The sequence below is a fragment of the Myiozetetes cayanensis genome, unplaced genomic scaffold (assembly GCF_022539395.1).
Source record: "Myiozetetes cayanensis isolate MyiCay16 unplaced genomic scaffold, myiCay2020 scf16, whole genome shotgun sequence".
NCBI lineage: Eukaryota > Metazoa > Chordata > Aves > Passeriformes > Tyrannidae > Myiozetetes > Myiozetetes cayanensis.
This window is the reverse complement of record NW_026087270.1, coordinates 16,108,727-16,129,627: the sequence shown is the minus strand read 5'-3', so window position 1 is coordinate 16,129,627 and position 20,901 is coordinate 16,108,727. Positions and strand designations below refer to the sequence as shown.

Here is a 20,901-nt window from a genome sequence, read left to right as displayed (position 1 = left end):
GACCCAGGAGGCCAGGGCCAGCTCTCTGCCCAGGGCAGTTCATACCAGCATGGAAAAAAAGGGAAAATGGGCATTTCCATCCAAGGGTATTTGTCACCAGTGTCCCAGGGTAGGTAAAGGCAGAAAGTTCAAGACTCCAGACCCAAATGGTAGACCCAGTGCACTTACAGCCCCCTGACAGGCCAGCTCCCCCACCCCATCCCTGCTGCAGAGTCTGCTGTCAACAGAGAACCAGAGCTGAGAGAAAAGGAGGACAGGGAACTGCCGGGCATTGACCTCCAGTGGGAACAGGAAGGCTGGAGACTTTCTGCCTACAATAGCAAAAGCATGTGGAACACAGAGATGCTGTGAGCATCCTTGTCCTGGAGTGACCAGGCAGAGGCCAAGGCAGCAGGGACTCCACAGCCCACCCTCCTCCCAGTGAAAGGTCAGGCTAGGAGGAGTCAGGTCAGATTTTAAAGCCTAAGGAAAGGTTAATTTTGGCTAGCAGGAGACAGGACAGGCTTTAAACACCAAAGAAAGGGTAAACACCCAAGCTGCTGTGCAGTATGTTCAAAGGGGATGCTGGAAGATGTTTTGATAAATATTTGCTGTGTAAGGGTGTATCTGGGTGCTGTGCATGCACACATGGACTCACCACCTTGCTGGGGACTGTCCTGTAACTGAGGTTGTTTTTCCCTCCACACTGTCCAGGGCAGAGGTACATCACAGTGCCATTAATCTTTGTGCTGCATTGTTTGTGACCCAAACATTTGGTGCTACCCTGCAGCTGCTTCCTGAGAGAGCCTTCCAGGTACCCTGGCCCCACATTGCTCTGTCAGCAGGATGGGCTCCAGGACTCACCCAGCAGCTCAGCCCAGGGATGGCAGGAGGGTCAGCCCAAGACCAATACTCCCATCTGTCCCAGAGGCTTACAAAATGCAGACAAATAATATATTAAACCAAGATTTTTTTTTTAAACCTGTCAAAGCTCTACCAACATTTGAATACAGATTCATGGTGTCAGGTGGAATTGGTACTACCCAGCTAACTCAAAAATTCACAAGGTTTTAGGAAGAATAATGTAGAATGTGCAATCATACAACAATACAACAAGGCAAGGGCTCTCAGTCTCAGAAAGTTTCCTTGGGTGATGTCCTGACCCCAGGGGAGGGTCCCCCACTGGAGCTCCAAGGAGGACCAACTCCACTGACCCTTCCTAGCAGGGCTCCATCTATAATCCAGTCAGGCTATTTCTGACCTGACCATGACAGGCTTGGGTGTTATGCAGCAAAAAAAACCCATCACAAACTCCTGTTTGTAAATAGTGAGATTTTCACAGGCTGGGGAGGTAAGCCACCCAAGAAGGTTTTTTTTTTTGACCAACAAAGTTTCACGTGGTTTTCAACAAAGCTCTCCTGAAACCAACTCAGTTCCTCCTCTTCCCTAACAGTATCATCCATAACAACCTCTGAAAATGGAAAAAAAAATAAGCTGGCACACACAGGTGGCCCTACGTCAGCCCAGGGCAGCTGGGTTGGAGCTGGAAGCACAGCCAGCTGTGTTTCTGCAGCACTGATCCTGCACTGCCAAATCCAGACTGAAAGAGCAGAAAATACGACTTTCAGGGCTAATATAAGAAACTGGGATGGTTCTTCAGCAGCACAGGCCACTTGAGCAGGCACAAGACATGGGCCCAGAAGCAACATCTCCCAGGATTTGCCCCACCCTGTAGGCAGGCAGCTGAGCATGAACTGACCTCAAGCCCCTCACAGCAGGTTTGGGACCAGGCTGTAGACCAGCACTGGGTCACCTCTGTGATGTCATTCCATCTGATACTCAGACCACATTAAACACTAGCAGGCATTTCAAGAGCTATTCTTACCAAGCAGAGGGGCTGAGGGGAGGTGATGAAGATGCAGTTGGCATGTCTGGTGATGCGGTGGGGGATCAGCGCTGGGATGGACTCTGAGGAGAGAGACCCTTTGGATGCACAGCTTTGCAAATCCCACCAGCCCCACGACCAGGAACGGATTGCAGGGCAAAGACCAGAGGGAGGTTGTGACACTCAGCTGTTGGGATGTCCCTGGCTGCTGAGAGCAGCAACAAGCACTGGCACAAGAGAAACAGCTCTTCAGAGGAGAGGGGAAGTCAAACACCCACGCCCCACCATCCACAGCTTATCTGCTCAGCAGCAACCTCCTTCTCGTGAGATTTACCTTCCACAAACGGAGCACAGGAGCACACCCGTGGTGACAAACAGGACTTCAGTGGCTTCCCAAGCAAGCAGCCTGTTGGGAGTTTCCGCCACGAGAAAAATGCCTGAGCAGAACAGACTGTTCGTTTCTCCCCCGACTTGTTTGTCAGCAAGGAGCGAGGACTGCTCTCAACAGGAACAAGCTGCCAGAGCGTATCAGGACACGCGGTAGCAGAGGGATCGGCTCTATCCCGCTGCTCACTTGGCCACCCCGTGGACCGTCAGTGCTGCACAGCCCTCCTGCTCGCGGGGAATCCTGCACAACACCTGGCCGGCCAGGTAGGGCACTGCTCTAGCACTGTGTATCTGTGCTCACCAGCGTGCAGAGGAGCTAAACCAGCAGCAGAGCAACGCAGCTTGAAGTGCCAGCCAAGACAAACCCAAGCTCCTAAACCCACAGCCTCGAGGCCCCTTCTGTTCTCTGCAGCTTCCATCCCAGCACAGGGCACAGGAGTTGCTCCCAGAAAACCTCTCTGGAATTCCCACACTCTTTCAGTAGGCTTGCTCTGGGAGATTCAAGGCTCATTTTAACCTGGATTTCCTCCCCTTCAGGCTCCTGCTGTCACCCACAGCTGGCACTGCAGGTTATCCCCTTCCTTGCCATCCCTCCTTACATACCTCACTGTTTGCACTGCCATCCCTGCAGGCTGAGCTCACACAGTTCCTTCCACACCTTCAGCCAACCCTGCTTGCTCCCAGCCTGTCTCAGGCAAAGCAGAGGCCTCCACTGGTCAGGGATTAGTGACAGGGGTTAGGGCCACCCCAGACCCCCAGCTCCAGGTAACACCAGGCTGGCTCAGTGATTGATGCTCAGAGCCCTCAGCCAGGCACTGCTCTCTCCCATCCTGGTGCTCCTGCCCGGGTGCCTCTGCAGGATTATACAGCATTTACTTCCACATTATGTGTCCTCTGCTGCACTCACAGCTTCCCTCCACCCCAGTGGCAGAGGTCATGCCTTTCACTGAGCCATTAAGGAAACACTCAGAGGCCCAGCAGCCTCACTGCACCCCTCCAGTGGCATTAGCTACACTTCACTAGTTTTCCAACTAGTTTTAAACCAATCTGCCTGCCCGTGGGAGCAGCAAAAGCCTCAGGACAACAACAGATGTTTTGCTGTCAGATTAGAGATCTTGCAAGTAATCCAGCACTATGTGCCTGCTGCCTAAACCCTACCCAGTTTATTCCTGGCTGCCAGGAAATACCCTCTCCTGCCGATATTGGGCACAGGGCACAGCTCAGAGTTGATGTGGGCACTTTGCCAAGACACCTGAGTGATTGTTTGTTACACACTGAAGGGAAAAAACCCCTCCATCATCCACAAAACACACTTGTGGAAACCCCTGAGTGCAGCAGCTCACAAAGCAGCTGCAGTGAGAGCTGCAGGCAGTGCCCAGGGTTGGGGGAGTGGCTGTCACCTGGAACCCACCCTGTGCCTACACCAAAGGGCACAGGGACAGAACCTGAGGGCTCACAACTCTGGGGATGCTTTTGTTCAGCAAGTGCAACTCCCAGAGCGGCATCTGACCTGTCAGAGCACCAGCAAGGCAAGAAAGAGGAGGCATCTCCTCCCAAGAACATCCTCAAAGGCTTGTGCAGGATATACCTGAATTAACAAAAAACTTACCTCATCTCAAATTATTTAATTCCAAGTAATAGTAATTAAAGAGTATTTTACCGCTGTCCTACCCATCTTCCAAGTCTCCAGCAAACTGAAGATGTGGCAGGAAAACAACTTGGTAATAGACCTGGAAAAGGAATTGCTCAAAGCAAAAACACCACTGGGATTAAGCTCACTACCACAGGAAACACCAACCAACCACGTCTAACATCAGTCTGAAGTGGCAAGATGAAGCATTACCTGTTACAACTGCTTGTACCAACTCGGGCACGTCAGCCCTGACCAGACATTCCCAAACAAACTGTCCTGCCAAGTGCAGGCAACACTGAGGAAGAGCACTCCAAGTGCCAGGAGTGGCAGCTGTTCCTGGACAGCACATTTCCAGCCAAGTCAAAACCCTGAGCCAAGAGAGCGTGTTGCAACTCCCCCAGCAGTCACACGCAGGGCTCAGGAGGCCAAAACTTCCAAATACCTGTGGAATTTCCTGCTTCAAGATGTCCATGGCCTTTTGCAGTGAGCAAACACAAGCTACCCAAGGCACTTTATCTGCTAAGGGCTGCTGAAGAACACAGTTAGGCAAGGAACTGAGTTTAAGTCTCTGCAAGCATCTTTGCCCCTCACATCCCACCTAATAATTTCTCATGACAAAACACAAGGCAAGAGCACATCCTGTGCCGTGCACAGGTAGTCTTCCAGTTGCTGTAGGGTGTATACAAACATGGATATAAATGCCTGTAAATTTTATTGGAATCACAGCCCTTTAACCACATCTGAAAGGAAAGGGAGCACAGTGAAGAAATACAAGAGAGACGCAGTGGAGTGAGAATGCAAAGTTGAACACAGGCATTAGACTGCTTTAACTCTGCATCCAAAAGCAGTGAAGTTTACATCTTGCATAATTTTTTGTTAGGTAGACCTGAACACACTCTTCTCCCATTATTTGGCAGTGGGGGTGGAGGGGGGAGTAGGGAGGAGAATTTAACCTTGAGTTTAAACTACTTGAATTTGGCAACGTGACATTTTAGTCTGCAGCTCCACAGAGGTAATTGTTTATCCAGGTCACTGCCTTACAGTCCTCCACTTTGTCCAACAAGGAGATTGCACAACACATCCTTCATAGGAAAATATTTACAAAGAAAGTTAAAAATACGGTTGAAGCGATTTAACAACAGATTTTTCCTAAAAATCTGCTAATGCATATCTAGCAAATTTTTGAAGATCCTACACTCAGTGTAATTAAAACAGCATTTGAAACATTCCAACAGGAATCACGTTGCACAGAAGAAGCAATTTGCTTCCCTAACATTTTTTTCTTTTTGCACACCTGCCCTGAGCCTGTGCATTTAAGTGCACAAGTTCACAATGCCAAGCCTCTACATAGGTACCTAATATAAATGCTGTGGAACAGAGTTCTTTGGAATGAGGACAAGCATTTTAGTCTCTAGGCTGTAATGACATAAGGCTTCTTTGCAGCTTTATTTGCTTGGCCAGTGAAAGCCGGAGAAAGTGCCTTCCACGTCTGGGTTGGAGAGTTGGTGTGGGATTGTCTCAGGTGCCTGTTGCAGCTCCAGACAAGCAGATGGGTGACAAATCAGTTGTGGGTCACTCCAGGCCCTTCTGGAAGGAGGGATGCAAAGAAAGTCTTGAAAAACACCCACGCTGTGCTCATAAGGGAAGGATTTGCCTGCTGCAGTTCTTGCAAAGCTTGTCCCTCGTCAGGAGGTGCCTCGGATGCATCTGCTCTGCCTGCGTTTCCTCCCTGCCAAAGTAAAGGATATTTGGTAAATGAGAATTTCAGAAATGCATTACAAGAATCAGCTATCTGTACTGCATTTCTGACTCAAATCCTGCAGAGGTGTAGTCTGAACCCTGTCCTCAGTTACAGCCTGTGACAGACCACTCTCCATTACAACTTCCTAAAGGACAGAAGCAACTAAAAGATAACATTCAGTCTGAAATATTTTGTAGAACAAATGGAACATCCCACACCAGTGGAGGACTCAGCTGCAAGTTATTCCCCCATGGAACACAGTTTCTTACAGAAGTCTAGAGAAAAGTTATTGCTACTACACATAATAAACCAAAAGTGAAACTTGGCAGGGTTTCATTCCCACAGTTTAAAAATACAGCAAGACAATACCTCTAAGTTATTGTTCTGGTCCTGGTTTGGAGCAGCTTGAGGAGGAACATTGCCTGGGAAGGGTTGAACTGGTGGTCTTCTTCTAAATGGGAACCATCCAGCGTGGTGCCTGGGGAAGGCAACAGCTTTTAATTAACGTTGTTTCAACATTACTCCCTCCTGTTACACCAACAGCTCCACATCTGAGTGCTCAGAGCTGCTGGCAACAAGTTCAGCATGTTAAGGTCTCTCTGCCCTGTCCCATTTTAGTACTTTCAAAGCCTCCAGTTCGCAGCAAACCACGGGGGTTTGGAAGGGGAAGGGGAGCATCTGCTCCCATTCCAAGCAAGCAGCACTACATCCAGATCTGCACCCAGCATTCTGCTGGAGGTACAAAGAGCCTGTTTGATTACCATGTTTACTTCTTTGTACTCGCCCTAAAAAAAATGGCATGACAAAAATACAGAAAACCAGCACTACCTTACAAAAAATGCAGACCCCCTTAGAAGACTCCTACAGCTACACCTCAGAACTATCAACAGTAAAATGCAGAGACTTAATGAAACAATTAACCTTCACTCTCCCAAGTCTGCATAGATGTTGGAAGAGCACCTACCAACAGGAATTCAGAGGCCTACACCACTTGCTTTACTGGTGATCAGAGAATTTTAGAGGACAGATTATCTTTCTCAGACAAGACATTCCAAGCACAGCAGCTGAGAGCCCACTCATTACTGTGGGGTTTCCCCACACACAGAGAGAAGTTCAAGGGCATTTCAGGGCACTGCATTCAGTTCAGTCTGATCTGCTCTCCGGAGAGGCAACACACAACAGGAAAAACCACATCGGTGCACGACTGAAACAGCAGGTGTGAGACCCTCTGCCCAGACTTCAACGACTTCTTTCCCAGCAAGCAGCTGTCATTTTCCACACTGAACCCACAGCTCTCTCTGTTCTACACTGCCAAGCTGCTGGGGCTTTCTACTGGGAGATGCTCTGGTTTCAAGTAGTTTTGCTAAAATAGGAAGCCAGCCACCCCAGAAGCGTCAGCACAAAACCCCAGTGAGATCACCTGCTATGAGCCACATCCTTCAGTTAATCCAGGCATAGGCAAACTTGTATTTTTGTAAATGGTGAGTTACACTGGTACAGAGGAGCAGTTGGCCCTTTCCAGGTACAAGTGGTGAGGAAGCTGAGTGCAGCACTGAGCTCAGTACTTCAGTGAGACACTTCTGGATAGCAAATATTAACCCCATACACTTGCAGATACATTCTGGATAGTAAATATTAACCCCATACACTTACAGATACATCAGAAAGGTGCCGCCCATAACCAGGAGGAGTCTGCTGATACTGGAGTAGAAATAGACCATGTTGACAAAAACATATAACAGTGTTGCTGAGTAGAGCCAGTCCAGCCAGTCTCGATTGCCACCCTCCTCCTCTTCCTCCAGGAGGGGACCCCCTTGGGCGTTCATCCGCAGGTTCTGGTTGGCCACTGCGTTAACCTGGGCAGCTGCATTCTGGTTGCCAGGCTGGTTCTGTGCAGGAAATGGGTCTGGGAGGGGAGCTGGAGGTGTCACTGGTGCCACTGGTATCTCCTGAGAACGCTGTGCACGGGATGGGTCACCGGATGCAGGCACTAGAGGCCAAGCTGGAACCAGAGAGCAAAGTACAGAATGAGGCTTAGTCAAATCTTTTCCCACTTAACATAGGCACTGAAAAATCTGTCCTTAAGGACAGAGTCAGATCACATACAAGGAGAAAGCATCAAGTTTAAAGGCTACAGGAGGGTTAAAAAGTTTTAGTTCTACCCATCTCAGCAAGTCAGACCAGGCACACTCCCCTATATGAATAACATCAGTACTTCACAAAAAAATTTCGAGCAATCTGCAGGCAGTCTAAAAACCTTCTGCCAGTCTCAGCTTGACCTCTGTCACCGATCTCCAGTCAAGGCAGCTGTGTGCTACTTTCAGCAGTCAAAAAAAGAGCTAAGGCTCATCAGCAGGATTACATTTTCTCTGGAGACTCCTGGCCCTCCTGATCAGAGTCAGAGATCTGCAGGGGGCAAGATTCAGATCCACTGGCCTGAACAGCAACAGGGACCACATGGCAGCTAGAGGTACATTCCCACACCATTCAGCACGAGTTCCAATGAAAAGGAGTCTCCAAACACCATCAAAAGAGGAAGAACTGCCAGGAGCTCCCAACTTCTTGTACCACAGTTTCTACTTCCTACTGGTAGAACAGAACACTTACTATTGCATGTAATACTGCCTTGCATAGATCTGCTGGAACCACGACATCTGCAGCATGCTGTAGGTTGTGTAAGCAGACAAGCCAGGAGCCACACTCTGGAAGGGATGCCGAGTTGTTTCCAGCCTTGGTCAAAATTTGAACACATTCATTAGCAAACACTGGACAAACAGCAAGAGTAATTTATTGCAGAACAATTTAAACAGGTTCTGCCATTTCGTGCATCCAGGTGGAAAATTAATTCCTCCTTCTAGAATATTAGAGACACATCTTTACCCACATGAATAAAAGGAAGAAGATTTAAAGGTCCCTTCCAACCCCAATTATTCTGTGTCCTCTAAAGCTTTCATACACAGCCTCATATTTGGCCCATGTTCTATGGATGTAAGACAGTATGTGTGGCATAAGGAGCTGGTATCAAACACAACATTTTAAACATTAATTATGCACATAAAAATATACTTACCCATTACTGGCTTCTGCTGAAGATTGGCCACCTGAAGAGCAATTCAATCTTCCACCATTTGAGGAAGATACAGATGGTTCCTGAGTGGCTTCTGATGACGACTTGGGCTGATCAGCTTTAACCTGGAGACAGCAATGCAGCCAGTGAGGTCCACTCAGGACACACCTTATGCAAAAAGGTTACATCACACAGAATATGTTCCTTTTTTAACACTGCTACCCAGCTCACACACTTAGCCCTGCACAGCTTGACTCAGTGCTGACACTGCTTTTGGGCACCATGCCACCAGCACCTCCAACAGTATTTTAAAGCTCCTTAAAAAAGTGACTGGGACACAAAACTGACTTGATGTTACTCTTCCCTTTCACCAGATCTACTCTGTATATACTTTTATAGTTTTTTGTGCACACACTCAGTGCCCATCTGGTTATAAAAGTGCAATCAGAGGGAACAGAGGAAACTGCACTCAGGGCAGTTTGGCTTTTTATTATGGCAAGTTTGTACTTGCAGGCACCACCTGCTGTACAGGGAGCTCAAGAGCTGTTCTGTGGTGATAAATCTATATAACATCCAGCCAAAGCTGGCTCACCTCTAGCAGTCACCAGGCACAGGTAGGGTAGAGCTCAAACTGCCTATAATGGGCAACAGGAACCCACCTCTACAAACATCTGCCCACCCACTTCAAAGTAAGGACTGGGTTTGGCCATTTGCACTTGCAAACAGTAAGTACTAAGTTCAAGCTCTAAGGTTCAGCCTGTAGAGAGGAAGCCAAAGATGAGTCATTAATGAGAGTAGTTAAAGTGTCCGAGCTCTCAGCTTTCTTCCTTCCCCATACAGATCAGAACCACTTCCCCAACTTCTGTGTATTCTGCCCACAAGGTCAGTCCAAGAGAGCCTGGGACATGACAAGTCATATTCTATTTAATAAAAATGAATTTACCAGAAAGCATTTCTCCCCTGAGCAGCGTGTTACAACTAGATGATAGTTCTCATATTTCTTAACAGACGTCATGAGAATCTTTCCTGATGAACTGCAGAGTCAATTCTTTTACTCAGCTTAATCCAAATGCATTCTCACATTCCTGAATAAAGTGTCACAGAGCTATACTGCTGCTACATTAACAGGGAAAACCTGCAGTACCAGGGAACTTTAAAATGCCTATTCAACATTTCTCATTCTTAGTTAGAACCCCAAGATTCAGAGTAGCTTGTTAGCTTAGCTTAAGTACCTCTGATTTGGTTTCTTGCACATTAGCAGGAGTCTTGAATTTGTACACCAAATGAAGAGCATGCAATTCCTCGTGCTAAAAATGTAAGGGAAAATATGTTAAAAAAAAAAATCACTTCTCTTGATACATTTCAGCACATCACAAAAGATATTTTTTATACCTTTGGCAGCAATTCTCTCAGACAGTGATGATCAAGCAGCAGCTTCCCAGAATAAATCAGCTTTTGGTCCTCTTCAGGCTTTGAAGAAAGAAAACAAAGAGTAGGATGATTTCTCTGCCAAGCACACACAGGCACTACTAAAACAACTTAGAGCCAGACAAGAGGCATGGAGCTGGGAGCATCCCACACATTAAGGTGCAGAGGGAACTGTTCACTTCAGCTGAATTTAGATGTGCACAACTAAATGCCCCAAGTGTTACATTAGTTGAGTGAAGTCTAAATTACTTGAGTGAGGTCTAAATCAGCAGGAGGACACAAAGCCCCTTTGGCAAAGGACTTGGTTACGTGCCATCTCTTTTACAATCCTCACAAAAACATTTGTGTTCCCTAGAAACAGAGGTTTGGAGTTGCCTCTAATCTGATCAGCACCAGAGCTGTAAATCCCTTACAGCCCAGCATCCAGTGAGTCCCAGGAGCTCTCCACCTGGAGCCGCCCCCCTGCAGCACAGCAGGCAGGGGAAGCTCACAGAGCCTGTTTCTGGGCAGTCACCTCGCTAAGGAGAGCACGGCAAAAGCACGGCAGGGGGGGTTGGATTTTATCCCAGGCAACAAGCACCAGGACAAGGGGAAATGCCCTTAGGCTCGCCAGAGCAGGCTCAGGTTGGATATCAGGAAAAATTTCTTCACTGAAGGAGTGGTTAAGCATTGGAACGGGCTGTCCAGGGAAGCGGTGGAGTCACAGCCCTTGGAAACCTTCAAAACATGAGCAGACGCGGCATTTCACAACACGGGTTGGCGGGCACGGTGGTGTTCGGCCAAAGGTTGGACTCGACGATCCTGGAGGTCTTTTCCAACCCCTCCCATCCCAGGAAGAGCACAGCCCCTCCGGCGTCAGCTCCCGAGTCCCGCGGCTCGGGGGGCAGCGACACTTCTGCATTTCAGCCCCGAACAGCCGCACAAGCCCCGTCCCCGCGCTGCGCCTCCCGCTCGGCGGGTACAGCCTCCAAAAACCCCCCCGGGAGGAGCCTCCGGTGGGCGCGGTGCTCTCCGGCACAGCCCGGTGCCTCCCGCCGGCGATGACGTCTCCAAACACCCGCAGGACACGCCGTCCCGGGAGGGCGGTTAATGATTAACCGCGGGCGAGCCGCAAACCGAGTCCCAAAATAACCCGAGGCTGATGCAACCGGGGCACCCTGGGGTAGGGGGGGTTCAGGTGCCGGGACCGGGGCACCCCTGGGCGGGGGAGCGGACAGGTGACAGCCACGGGAGCCCCAGGGGAGCCCTCGTCGCTGCCCCGCGAGGAGCCGGTGCCCCCCTCCCGGCGGGGCTGCGGGAAGGGGAAGGAAGGGCGTGACGGGAGGGGTGTCGCACTCACCGGCGCGTCGGGCAGGAGCTGGCGCAGCTCGGTCTTGAGGCGGCGCACGGTCCAGGCGGGCGCGGCGCGGAGCCGCAGGTCGCGGTGCCGCCCCGAGGGGCTCCGCACCAGCAGCGCCAGCGGCTCCTCCATGGCGGGCGCGGGACGGGACGGGCGGCGGGGCCGCTTCCCCTCCGGGGAGCCTTTTATAGGGGCCCGCCCCGCCGCAGGGCCGCGGTGGCTGCGCCTGATTCGACGCGGCGGGCCAAGGGGGCGGGGGCGTCTACGTGGGCCAATGGGACGGGGCCCCGCGTGCTCCGCCGCGGGGAGGTGGGGGCGCTGATTGGGCGGTGCCGGGCGAGGGGCGGGGCTGCAGCGTCACCATGGGGACCGTGCTGGGCCCCGCCCGGGCCGGGGGTGATGGTGGCCATGGCCGAGCCGGTGCTGCTGTCGCCGCTGTCCCCCCTGTGCCCGCTGTCCTCCCACCATCCACAGCGTCAGCCCCAGCAGCGACACTGTTTTTAAGGACCCTCTGGTTTCGCTCTCCCCTCCGCCCGCGGGGGCAGCACGGCTCTGTGGGGTCCCTGGCACGTGCTGCACCCGCTGCCTGGTCCAGGTGAAACATCAACATCCCCTTTTTTATCACCCCGTGGTTGTTTTATCAGACCTGCGCAGCTGCCTCGGCAGGTTTGCAGCTGGCTCTGCGGGGACAGGACGCACCGTGCTTCTGCGCGGGGCCAGAGGGAGGATGCAGGTGTTATTGTTCACAATTCATGAAATGTTTACTGACAAAAAAAAATTAAAAGTACCTAAAAATGTGGACCGGGAGCTTCTGAGTCCTCCTCCTGGTGCCCATCTTCCTTTGAGATGCGACCAAGCGTCGGTAAAACCAGTGGTAATGATCGCGGTGCACCAGGAGGGGGTTTTCGCATCCTTTAAAACCAAACCGTGGGGATGCGAGCAGCAGTTTTATCTCTCGGCACCGGGTATTTATTTACTCTGCGTGTTTCGGGAGCTGCTCAGTGTTCCTTGGCAGCCGGACCTGTTGCCCCAAGGCGCGGATGAGTCCGCAGCCAGCACCGGGTTTTGCAGCCAGAGAAGGCACGGGGATGCATCATCGTCCCGGGGAAGAGCTGAGCCACGGGGCACCGCCGCCGAGAGAGCGAAATCACAGAGGAGCTGAGCCCGGCTCTGGTCCGACGAACCCTCCACGGCTGCCAGGGTACATCCTTGTGAGGGTGGACAGCGCCATCGGAGCCCATTCCTCTGTTACATCCCACAGGCAGGGGGGTGTAACATCCCACTGAGGCTGTTCTGGCTGCTCTGCCCTCTCTGTGCTGCTCTTGGACACAGACCATGATCCCTGACCCCCAGCTCCTAACAGCAATGCAAGAGGAAAAGAAAGACAAACGCAGTGTCCAGGGCCACCCTTGACAATGTCCCCCAGAGCCATCAGGGTGACTTTGCTGCTCACTTGCTTGGAGCCTTTGCTCGGAGTGCCCAGAGGGCTCCCGGGGTATGGCAAGGACAGGATAAGGATGTGGAGACATCAGAGTAAAACCAGGATCTCAGGCTCTGAGTGTGTGTTTTGCTCTGACTCCCTGTGTCATTGCTGGCCAATGGACCGAGCTCAGACTCCTGTGTTTCTTCCCCCTGCCATAGGCAAGAGGGGCAGAGCTCACCTGAAGCTGCCCACTGCCCACTCCCTGCCTGAGCCATTTCTGGGAAAAGTGCCCACTCATGGGAATGTGCTGGACAAACTTACCCGAACCCAGTGCTGACCAGGCTGAAGGAACCACCTGCCTGAGTGCTAAAGCTCTGCAAGCCTGGTGTTGCTAAGCCCCCTGGAAAGCCAGGCCCTCACTGCTCTCACCCAGAGCGTCCAAGAACTGGTGGATTTGGAGTCAGTGGACACGTCTGGACACTTGGTACCACATGGTCCAATTCCAAAAGCTGATTCAGGGCTCCTGGTACTGAAGCAAAACAAATGCCTGCCCTAATACTGTCTGCTTAGCTTAACTTTCTCTGTAGCAGCAGATTTGGGGCCACGCCACAAAGCAGAAGGTGTGACCAGCACATCACCCCACGGCCCTGCTGAACAATTAACCCTGATTTACCAACACTGGAGATGAAGGGCTGCAAGCTTCTTTTGTCACCAGTGCCTGCGTAAATATTGACCCCGGTGTAAATCAGGATTATCTCTCTGACCTCAGCACAATTACTCTGTGTAAAAGCTGGGATCTGATGCAATTTGGTGCCATCCAAAGGTTGCTCTGTGGGCTGGGATAGGGCAGGGGTCAGAGGGCAGCGTGATCCAGACAAGCCAGGCTGATTCTCTGGACTCAGTTCAGTGAGTTCGTTCTGTTGGAAGTGCTGTGCTCGTTAGGTGTCTGGCTTTAAAAAGCATTTCATGGAGCTTCTGTCATGGCCCCTTTGGCTCCAAGATTCCTCGGAGCCCAGGAACAAGACTTCAGCTCTGGATCAGTGCTGGTGACCCCAGTGCCAGCAGCTCTCACTGTGCTCTGGCAGGGTCTGCAGGGCAGGGGTTGCCTGAACGTCCCTGGGTGTTTCGGTGCATGAGCAGGAAGAGTTCCGCTGGAGCCACATCCCGAGGGCATCACCTGCGGACACAGCCCGGCAGCGCTGAGGAGATGTGCTCTGGCTGCACGTCCTGGCAGCCTGGTGCTGGGATGGGCACTGCGAGGCTTTGCAGCACACCCAGTGAACTCTCGCGTTTCTTGTCCTCTCACTCAGTTGTTCCACCACTCAGTAAAGCAACTCATCCCCAAAACAATAAACCTTCCCTGGCCTGTGCTGCTCCAGGGCGGCACAAAACTCTCCTGCCAGGCACGGCAGAAAAAACGGCAGAGGGTGGGAAATGAAGGCTACAGCTGGAAACTGTCCCCTGCTCCCAGAGGTGCCTCTGCCAAAGGCCACCAGTCCGGTGGCACAGGGAGCAGCAGCACCGGGTCGGTGGGAGAGGCAGGGCACCGGTGACACTCGTGGGGATGCAGCGGGGATGCTGGACACGTGCCGGAGCCCGGTGTCCCCGGAGAGGGGCAGGGCCCGCCGCCGTTGGCTTCAGTGTGCCGTTAATGAGGTTCCTGACAGCGATGGGACGCCCAGGATTACCGGCACGGTGCCCGGCGCCGTCCCGCCGGCGAGCGGAGCCGTGCCCGGGCCGGGCGGGGCCGGGGTGTCCGGGACGAACATAGGGACGGGGCTGGGGACAGGGACGGGGCTGGGGACGGGGACAAGGCTGGGGACAGGGACAGGGGTGGGGACAGGGACAGGGATGGGGGTCCTGCCGCCCGCCCGCTCCCGCCCCCGTTACCACGGCGACGTTGTCAGGAGCCCCCGGGCCACGCCCCCCGCGCCGCCCGGGCCAATGGCGCGGCGGGGCCCGGCCGGCCCGCCGGTGACGTCATGGCCGGTGAAAATCCCCCGTGGCCGCGGGAGCGGCGGTGGCGGCGCGGCCCCGCGGCCCGGCCCGGCCCGCACCATGGCCAAGCACCACCGCACGCCCGCGCGCTCCGCCGAGCCCGTCATCGAGGTCAAGAGCAAGGTAAGCGCCCGCCGGGCACGGCGCCGGTGATGCCGGTGCCGCCGCCGGTGCCGCCGGGTCGCCACCGGGCGCCGTCGCCCCCGCGCCGGGCGGCACACGTGGGGCGGGCACCGCGCACCGGGGAGCGGCGCGGGAGCCAGGCCGTGCGGGCGCTCCGCTCCACTGCGCTGCGCTGCGGCGGCGCTGCACGGAACCTCCCCGAGCCCGGCCCGGCCACCGTGGGCTCTGCGGGGCCGCGGGATCGCTCGGCGCGGCCGTGGGAGCGCCGCGGCGGAGCGCCCGCCAGATGCGCAGGGCGCCGGTGAGCCGCGCCGGCGGCTCCCGTGTGCGGGGCGGCCTCGCCGGTGCGGGTGCGCTGGGTGCGCGGTCACCCCGGGGACACACCTTGCCCAGATGTGCTCTCGCCCAGATGTGCGCGCTCCCCAAGGCGTGCACACCCCCCGGCTATGCCATCGCACAGCTGGGCGCCCCCAGCAAGGGGCCAGCCCCTCTTGTGCTTCCAGATGTGCACACCTGCATGGCTGTGCGCTCGCCCAGATGTGGCCTCTCCCAGACGTGTCTGCTCATCCAGATGTGCGCTCACCCGGCACACCCGTGCCCACATGCGTGCCCTCACCCGGGTGTGCATCCACCTGTGCCCATCCACCGTCCCTGTGCTTACCCAGATGTGCACACTCCTTTTCTGCACCCTCATCCAGCTGTGCCCTTGCCCAGCAGTGCCTGCCCGGGACCCCTGTCGGGGTGCAGGATGCCCTCCTTCCCAGGGCATGGGGGCCACCGCCTGCCCCGACAGCCGGGGTGTGACCCCCGCGGGCAGCGCGATCCTCGCAGCGTTCCTCAGCCTGTTCTTAATTGGCTTCCCCCTCGTCGTGACGGAAGGAGGCACTAATTAACGCTGTTGCTCACCAGGTGCTCCGGCAGTGCCCGTGTCGCAGGGAAGGGCCTCCCGGCAGCGCAGAGCCTGCCATGGCTGGTGGTGCGGCCGGAGGGTCCTTCCTCTGCCTTGGGGGCACCTCTCTCGCCCTATCCCTTAGTTGTTTGGGCAGGAAAACGCCTTCACTCCGTTTACTTTGTTTTTGGGACGGGCTCTGCCCAGCTGGCGCTGCTGGGCTCTGGAGCCGGCAGTGCCCAGCTCTGCCTGCCCCAGGGCAGCTCTGTGTGGTGCCCTGACTCGATCAGTCCTGCTGGTCAGAGCCAGCCCTGCCCAGCCTCACCCTCGCCCTCCTCTTCCTCCTCCTCCTCCTCCTCCACAGTTCGATGCTGAATTCCGCCGCTTCGCCATGAAGCGCTCCGGCACGGGCAGCTTCCAGGACTTCTACCGGCTGCTGCAGACGGTGCACCAGATCCCACGGGTGGATGTGCTCCTGGGCTACACAGACATCCACGGAGACCTCCTGCCCATCAACAACGACGACAACTACCACAAAGCCCTGTCCTCTGCCAACCCCCTCCTCAGGGTCATCATCCAGAAGAAGGGTAAGTGGGGTGTGGAGAGGGGCGCTGGATCCGTTCTCCCCATCAGGAGAGGTGAGCCACATCCCGTGGTGTCATTCCTTCCAGCCACTGCTTTGGTGGGTGGGTGCAGAGATGGTGGCCCTGGGAGGCTCCCAGAGCCTTGCTGGGGCTGTGGCACCCACGTGGGCTCTCCCTGGCAGCCGAGGGGCACCCACCACACCCCGTGCGACCTGGTGAGCAAAGGCAGATCCCTGCAGTTCACCCCTTTGAAGTCATGGTTTCTCAGCCAAGGTTGCGTGGGCTCCCTGAAAACACCCGTGTTATTCCTGTGAGCGCCATGCTGGGAGTCCCAGCCAGTTCCCTGCCCTGAGGAGGCAACAGCCATTGTTTTGGCAGAGCTCTCAGGGTGCCGCTGAATTTTCGGTGTCGGGAAGAGACTTGCTGCCTCCCTGGCAGCCCAGGGGCTTGCCCTGACCTTAGTGGCATCTTCCCAGAGAGCCACTTCCTTGTGCAGGTGCGTGGAATCACCCTGATAGCAGCATCCTGGCAAGGATGGGAGCCTCCCAGTGACAAACACTCTGGGTGCTTCTCTTTGCAGGGAAAACGAGCCCAGTCCCCTTCTACCTGGTTTAGTAGCACCAAGGTTTTCTCTTTAGTAGCATCATCAGTCAGCAGTGCACAGAGGCAGAACCTGACCCAGAGCCCCAGTTTTCCCTCTCTGGCACAGCATCAGAGCGATTCTGTGTTTCCAGCTCATCTTAGTGCTACAAAGTCTCTGGGCGAGGGGTGATGCCGATGACCAGCCCTGCCTGCTGTGCCAGTTTTCCTGGGCTTTTGCATCAGGGTGGTGTGGGACACCCTGGATGTGCATTTTCTCTGTGGCCACGTGGTGTGGGGCCAGCAGCAGCAATCCAGGCTGCTGGAGCCTGTGTTGTGCTCAGGGGCTGTCGCTGCCAGTGCCAAACCCTCCCGTTCCTGGAGCAATGCTTGGATCCAGGCTGTGGCACGGAGAGCCAGTGCAGGGGTGGGTGTGCCAGGGCTGCTCCTGCTCCCAGAGCCACCTTTGCTGCTGGAAAAAGCCTGTGAGGGCCTGTGACTGACCATGCCAGACGGCACAGGGTGGAGAGCAGGAGCCACAGCCCTGGCACTGCGGGCAGTGTGATAAGGAGGGCGAGGAGGCAGCACCAGCAAACCCCAGCACCCGGCTGTGCCTGCGGGAGAGGGGCCAAGGGGCCAGCAGCACCACGGGGAGGTGTGCAGGGAGGCCAGGAGCAAGCCCTGGGTGAGTCACAGCTGATTTAAAATGGATCCAGGTCATCCCAAGGCTGGGCTGTCGTTGAACCGGTCTGGGTCGCTGGGGAATGTGGCTGCAGAGCCTCTCACAGCGCCGGGCACGGGGAGCTGTGCACACCTCTGTGGGTAGGTGTGCACCCACCAGTGGGTCCTGCAGCAGCCAGTCCTGCTGCAAGGGGGCAAAAAGCAAAGGTTGGTTTCCCCTCTGAGCCATCACCCCCTCGGGTGAAGCCATCCCAGTGGGGGCAGCCTGGCTGGGACGGTGGCACTGCTCTTCCTTGGCTGGGCCAAGGCTCGTGGGCCTGGGACAGTGCCAGGGCCACCAGCAGGCTCGTCCATGGGGTGCTGGACCTGCCTGGCCCAGCCACTCTGTGCCCCTTGGAGAGGAGCTCGTGTGCTGAAATAGCTGTGGGAAAGCCTCCGCCGCCCTTCCCCGAGCTAAAAATATGCCAGGCTGTGTGTGCAGGAGGATATTTATAAGCCAGGAGCCCTGGCAGGCTGGTTTGACTAGGGAGAAATCCCATGTCCCCTGGGCTTGGGGACATCCCCAGCACTCCTGAGGCTGGAGCAGGGGCTGGGTGCTGGTGGGGGTCACTGTGGGGAATGTGCTGACCATGCAGCATCCAGATCTGGATTCCCACATGGAAACAGATGGGGGAAACTGGAGAGGAACCAGGGGATGCTCCTCAGCACTTGGTGGATGGAGCCAAGCAGGATGTGTTGCAGCTTGGCAGGGCAGGGTCCAGGAGGAGTGTCAAAGCCTGTGTGAAGGTGCATGAGAGACACTGGCACAAATCACAGTCTGGGATGTTCAGTGGCCCTGGGGATGCTGCGGCCCTGGGAAGGATCTTCAGGAGCTGGGAAGTCTCTGACCTTGGGGATGGCGAGGTTCTATAGCATATAGTGGCAGCCATCCCCAGCCCATGCCAGTGATGACCCTGCTCTAGTGGGGCCCGGGGACTCTGGTGGTGGCTCCCAGGGCTGGACTGACTCTCAGGGAGTTGGCTGCCACTGCAGCACCCCTCCTATGGGAGGGTCCCCTGTCCCCAAACCCAAACTGGGGCATGGCTGCAGCTCCCAGGCCATCAGGGCTGGCAGCTCTAGTGTTAAACGGCAGAGTTTGGCTTAAAGTGTGATTAAGGCTGAATCACTGCCTGGATCCCACTAATCCTGGCCTGTGTATGCTGGGTAATCCCAGGAGATGGGCCCCAGCGGAGACAGGCTGCGGGGAAAGCCAGGGTGATGCTCTGGGGAGGAAAAGCCGGTGAGACCTGTGAGCAGGGCCCTTCTGCTGCCAGCTCCCCCAGCCCCTGGGGCCAAGGGCACACGGTCTCATCCCCAGGCGGCTGCAGTGCCTGACCTGTGTCCTCCCTCGCTCCCTACAGCAGAGTCCGACGCCAGCGTCTTCGCCTCCAACTCCCTGCAGCGGAAGAAGAAGGGGCTGCTGCGCCCCGTGCACTACCGGGCCAAGCCTCACCTGCTCATCGGGATGCCCCAGGACTTCCGCCAGATCTCCTCCATCATCGACGTGGACATCCTGCCCGAGACCCACCGCCGCGTGCGGCTGCACAAGCACGGCTCCGACAAGCCGCTGGGCTTCTACATCCGCGACGGCGTCAGCGTGCGCGTGGCCCCGCAGGGCGTCGAGAAGGTGCCCGGCATCTTCATCTCCCGCCTGGTGAAGGGCGGCCTGGCCGAGAGCACGGGGCTGCTGGCGGTGAGCGACGAGATCCTGGAGGTGAACGGCATCGACGTGGCCGGCAAGTCCCTGGACCAAGTGACGGACATGATGGTGGCCAACAGCCACAACCTCATCATCACCGTCAAGCCGGCCAACCAGCGCAACAACGTCATCCGCAGCAGCAAGGCCTCGGGCAGCTCCGGCATGTCCACGGACAGCACCCCCAGCCAGCAGACCCCCAGCCCGGCCTCGCAGTACCTGAGCAACTACAGCACGGCCGAGAGCGACGAGGAGGGCGACCTGGTCATCGAGAGCGACAGCGCCTCCCACTACACCCCTGGGGGCTGCCCCAACGGGGGCCCCGCTGATGGACCCCTCCAGCGCAGCCTGTCCCCGCACAGCTCGCGGGGCTCCCTGCAGTCCCTGGGCAGCCACGACGGCAGCCCCGGCCGGGGCAGCGGGCGGGAGGACGGCACCCTCCTCACCCTATAGCCGTGGGGTCCCTGTGCCACTCGGCAGCTGTCCGGGTTTCCGCTCACCCCGGCTGGATGTGGACACCAGGGTGATGACGCAGCGGGCGGGCAGGGGTGGAGTGGGGCTGCCCACTGCCCTCTCCCACCACCCGCGTCCCCGCGAGCCCTGCTGCGGCGCCTGCTCACGCCGGGCACTGCCCCTCCGAGCCCCCTTGCCTCCCCTTCCAAGCAAGCGGGGATTTTTAATTGTTTTCTCGAAATATGCATCATCAATTAATATATTGCAATGGACAGTAAAACCTTTTCTAGAAAGCACCGCGTTTGTCCCTGGTTCGTGTCACCACAGGGAGGAGGGGGCGGCAGGCAGGGACCCCAGCCCTGGTGGCAGTGCCTGGGAGTGGCAGCCTTGGCCTTGGCACACGTTGTGGCTTTTCTGCTGTGCTGGGTGGCCCCAGTGAGGCCCATCATGGGGAAAGGGGGGTTTGGAGGGATGCTGGAGCACATCCCTCCCGCTAAACCTCCCTGTGCCATGGCACATGTCCAGGCTGCTTTGGGCAGCCACCTGGCATGATGGCCTGATGCAATGAGCCTTGCTTGGAAATCCCATTCAAATTTTGTTCAACAACTGTGGCCCAACCTGACAGGACCCCCAGCCACGTTTGCCAGTGAAGCAGCCCAGGCACAGGTCTGGCAGGGAGTGGGCATCTGAAGGCAGTGCTTTCCAGCCCATTTTTCCAAGCAGGACACGAGTGCTTGGGGAGCAAGACCCTTCATGGCACAGGGGCTCTCCCAGAGTAAACCCCATGGGACGTGCCCTGGACTGTCTCCCCTGGGGTGATGCTGGGTGCACACCCTGCCTGGCAGCAGAGCTGGTCACCTCTACAGGAAAGGAGGGTTGTGTCCCATTGCCTTTGCTGATTCCCAAAACCCAAACCACATGCAGCTCCCTGTGCTGCTGTAGCCAGAATCTTGCCAGCAGCCGCACAGGAGCAGCCA

General features: G+C 55.7%; 2 protein-coding genes across 3 annotated transcripts; one reads left to right on the top strand and one right to left on the bottom strand.

Moving 5' to 3' along the window:
* Nucleotides 1-4,579: 4,579 nt before the first annotated feature.
* HERPUD1 (homocysteine inducible ER protein with ubiquitin like domain 1) lies at nucleotides 4,580-11,632 on the bottom strand. Its single transcript, XM_050311423.1, is given in 9 exon segments — nucleotides 4,580-5,613; nucleotides 5,995-6,103; nucleotides 7,279-7,610; nucleotides 7,612-7,627; nucleotides 8,233-8,355; nucleotides 8,696-8,817; nucleotides 9,925-9,999; nucleotides 10,085-10,162; nucleotides 11,460-11,632. Coding segments are annotated over 9 exon segments (1,155 nt in total). The 5' UTR covers nucleotides 11,592-11,632; the 3' UTR covers nucleotides 4,580-5,445.
* A 3,246-nt stretch (nucleotides 11,633-14,878) lies between these two features.
* Nucleotides 14,879-20,191, top strand: PARD6A (par-6 family cell polarity regulator alpha). Of its 2 annotated transcripts, none has more exons than XM_050311426.1 (3): nucleotides 14,879-15,003; nucleotides 16,257-16,479; nucleotides 19,140-20,191. In XM_050311426.1, exons 1-3 carry the CDS (start codon nucleotides 14,941-14,943, stop codon nucleotides 19,922-19,924), a joined length of 1,071 nt encoding a protein of 356 aa, XP_050167383.1. In that variant the 5' UTR covers nucleotides 14,879-14,940; the 3' UTR covers nucleotides 19,925-20,191. The 2 variants fall into 2 exon arrangements, with proteins under 2 accessions (XP_050167383.1, XP_050167381.1); XM_050311424.1 differs by having other exon boundaries at nucleotides 19,137-20,191.
* The last annotated feature ends 710 nt before the right edge of the window (nucleotides 20,192-20,901 follow it).